The sequence below is a fragment of the Austrofundulus limnaeus genome, unplaced genomic scaffold, assembly GCF_001266775.1.
Source record: "Austrofundulus limnaeus strain Quisiro unplaced genomic scaffold, Austrofundulus_limnaeus-1.0 Scaffold1740, whole genome shotgun sequence".
NCBI classification, from domain to species: Eukaryota; Metazoa; Chordata; class Actinopteri; order Cyprinodontiformes; family Rivulidae; genus Austrofundulus; species Austrofundulus limnaeus.
Genome location: NW_013954142.1, coordinates 1 through 3,799, shown reverse-complemented (window position 1 = coordinate 3,799; position 3,799 = coordinate 1). Strand labels below are relative to the sequence as shown.

Genomic DNA, 3,799 nt, shown 5'->3' with positions numbered 1-3,799 from the left:
AGACCTACTGTCTCTGATTAGACCTACTGTCTCTGATTAGACCTACTGTCTCTGATTAGACCTACTGTCTCTGATGGACCTACTGTCTCTGATGAGACCTACTGTCTCTGATGAGACCTACTGTCTCTGATGGACCTACCGTCTCTGATGGGACCTACCATCTCTGATGAGACCTACTGTCTCTGATGAGATCTACTGTCTCTGATTAGACCCACTGTCTCTGATGGACCTACTGTCTCTGATGGATCTGTTTCTCTGTCTGCACACAGGTGAACTTTGTGTTGATCCTGTTTCAAGCCTCAGCTCTGGGATCAGCCCTCCTCTGGTATTAAAAAACAACCTTCATGTTCAGAACTTTTGCACACCCTGAGTCCTTCTATTACTGTGACTACACTAGAAGTTTCATCATGCTTCATGTATGATGAGTCAAAGTTGGTGGGGCTCCAGTGGAAAATTTTAGAAACAGGTTCTGTAGCATCGTTGTAGAATCAGTAACTTGTTATTAAGAGACACGTAATCATTTAAAAAATATACTGCTTTCGAGGGTCTGAATCTTTAAGAATAACCGACGTCTGGAGTTTTTATTATTTTATTTTTTTTAACACTGATGTGGAAATCAGGTCACTTAAACGTGAAATTTTGAAATATAAATGTGTTTCTCAATGCACTCAAGTTTGTTCRTTTTTTCTTTTGACAAAGGGGGTTAAAATATGTGAGTTTAAATAAAGAATTTGTCTTTCCCATGAAATTGCAGTGTGAATGCTTAATGCTGAAACTCTTTTTCCAGACAAAAAGAAAAGATGTACAAAAATGTTACAATTTGTTGTAAAATAGCAAAATAACTGACATTAGCAGAATAGTAGCTGAAAATCTGAATCTAGCAGACAAAGAACTTGTTTTCTGAATTAAGCAGCTGAAAAGTTAAAATTATCACAAAAGGTTAAATTTAGCTGAAAAGTGTCAAAATTAGATGAAAATAGCTAAAAAGTCACTTAAATTACAGAAAACAATGGAAAGAAGCATAAAATGTAAGTTAGTAGAAAGCTGATTGAAGCACAAAAAATAATTAGTAGCATAACTGATGAGAACAGAAAGAGAGAAAAAAGCTAATATTAGCCAAAAAAAAAAGCTGAAAGAAAGTAAAATTAGCATAAGAAAAAGCATGAAAAGAATAAAATGTGTAAAAGGTTTAATTATTTTTGAAGGATTTTAATGATGTTGAAAGACAGCATTCACACATTAAAATCTCAATGATTTAACAAAWGTAGGCCCTTTTTCCTCAAGGATACAGCTCAGGAAAACAAAAGTGAAAAAGGGTAAAGTGAAGTGTTGACAGCTTCATTACATATCTGCAGTTTTCTCTCCAACAAGACGCTCTGTAAGTGTGAAAAGGTCACATGCTGAAAAGAGAGAAATTACTGCCACCAGCTGGCTTCCTAACACAAATCATTTTTTTTAACAAGACTCTAAAATAAATAATAATCCAAGTGTGTTTCTTTTGTGTCCATATGGCTATTTAACTTATCAAATAGAATAGCATACAAACAAAAATTAGATGTATCACAAAAAAATTAAAAAAATAAATAAAACTCTGGTTTCATGTCATTTTGTTGTATATGGCACTGAGTTCTGCTCGGACTTTCTTAAAGGACGGCCTGTTTTGGGGGTCGTACTGCCAGCAGTGGTTCATGACCCTGGAGATCTCCACGGGGCAGCTGTGTGGAGCGGGCATACGGTATCCTGCAACACATCACACACACACACAGAGTCACATCTGGACACAAACATCCAGACTCTTTACTCCTCCTCACGTCAGATCAGAGTCTTTACCTCGCTCCACCTCGTCCCGAGTCTGCTGGTTGTTCATGCTTGTGTACGGTGTCRTTCCCATGGAAAAGGTCTCCCACAGTAAGACCCCAAAGCTCCACACGTCACTCTGCGTGGTATAACGACCTGGTGACAGCAGGTGGCAGCATTGGCACAAGGCAGAGCTGCTTTTACAAACAGGAGAAATGTGGCCTACCATAGTTCAGGGCTTCTGGAGCGGTCCATTTGACTGGGATCTGCCTGAGACTACCCTCTGCAGAGTAGATCCCGTCGTCTCGCTCCCGGGACATCCCAAAGTCACTTATCTTCACCACGTTGTGCTCTGCAACCAGGCAGTTCCTCGCYGCCAGGTCCCTGTCAGATGATGTGAACAGAGGAAAACATGAATCTCTGCGTGACGAGGAGAACTGCAGGTGATGCTTCCCTGTCTGAGGTGCTCTGCCGCTCTGATCTGTGCCCACATGCTGAGCTGAACGTTGAAATGTAACTGAGAGGGACAACACAGTTCCACCTTCCTCCTCCTCCTCTTCCACCGAAAGCTCCACATCCAAAGCCTCCTCCCCCACATCCAAAGCTCCTGTTCACAAACCCACTCAGAAACAACTAAAATCTGCTTCTTTTCAGGCTGAATTTTCACCCAAAGACACAGGCTCCAGTGTTACATCTCTGCTTTTCTTATCATTCAAGCAAAAAAAGACAATTTTGTTTGATTCTAAATACAAAATCTCACATTTAAACTCAACATGCAGATTCACACTCAGCATCTCACAGACGCACAAAGAAGACAGATTTCCTCTTCAGGTGTAAAAAAAAATATGCAAACGAATCTCATTACACCCTTTTTGTGTATTTTTCCTTTCAGTTTTATATCTGAATGGAAATAWTTCAGCTGCAAAGGGGATGAGAATGATCGATCACATTAAACTGCTGTTTTAAGATAATAAGAATTTTATGTAGCAACGATTTGATTAAATGAACCAAAGCTGTTTTTGTGTATCTGTAATTCCTGTTTCTCTTCAGAATCCTGCTCATTATTCAGACATTTACAGCTTTGGGTATCTGGGAWGTTGGGTTAAAAATAGTTTCTGGTTTTGTGTATTTGTGCATTTTTGTAAGTTGCTGGGAAGCCAGAAGGCTGTTTTCCCAGCATTCATTTGAGGAAACTGTTTTTTTTATTATTATTATTATTATGTCTGGCAATTCTTTTCTGACTTCATCAACATAAGGGGAAGTTGTGCGAGGAAGGCAAAAATAACATTTAGTGGTCAACGTGAGGGATGCTGAATTAAACTGAACTAAAATAGGTTCAGTCATTAATTTGTACTGGGCTGTTGCTTGTTTTAACAAAAAGCTTATTTAAATTGTTTTGTTTCATTTTATGGCAACTTTAAGTAAATGAGCAGCAAAAATTAAAGGAAAGCTACACATTACACTCTAGATTTTAGGTTTTACTGCATCAAATTGCGCTTTTTTTAATCCATCCCTTATCTTTTATCCACTTCCTCTTTTTAGAGTTACTGGTGCCCATCTCCAGTAGTCACTGTAATTATTGTTGTGATTTGATAGAAAATTACTGAATTAACTTTCAACAATGGATTTTCTATAGATATATGAAACTAAAAAATCAAATTTATCATATTAATAATACTTTTTTTTCTTATTTTATCTTACTATTTTAATCTTTTTCTACCTCTTCTATTTTTTTAATATTCTGATTTATTTGCTACGGTTGTTGTGTAAATGTTTATCTTATTTTATCTTTATTATTCGTTTTTTACCTCTTCTTTTACCTTTTTTAATATTCTGGTTATATGCACTACGAGAGCTGCAAAATTATTCCATTTTTCATTGTCTGTGGACTGCAGTGTTATTTTCAGTGCAACAAAGAAAATATCTATCTATCTATCTATCTATCTATCTATCTATCTATCTATCTATCTATCTATCTATCTATCTATCTATCTTCTATCTA

At 37.0% G+C, this 3,799-nt stretch overlaps 1 protein-coding gene across 1 annotated transcript; it reads right to left on the bottom strand.

Moving 5' to 3' along the window:
• Window positions 1-1,172: 1,172 nt before the first annotated feature.
• LOC106536232 (tyrosine-protein kinase Fes/Fps) lies at window positions 1,173-2,181 on the bottom strand (the record flags this gene model as incomplete). The annotated part of the gene is given in 3 exon segments (XM_014033440.1): window positions 1,173-1,740; window positions 1,831-1,953; window positions 2,024-2,181. Coding segments are annotated over 3 exon segments (424 nt in total), but the record flags the coding sequence as incomplete, so codon positions are not given.
• Between the last annotated feature and the right edge of the window lie 1,618 nt (window positions 2,182-3,799).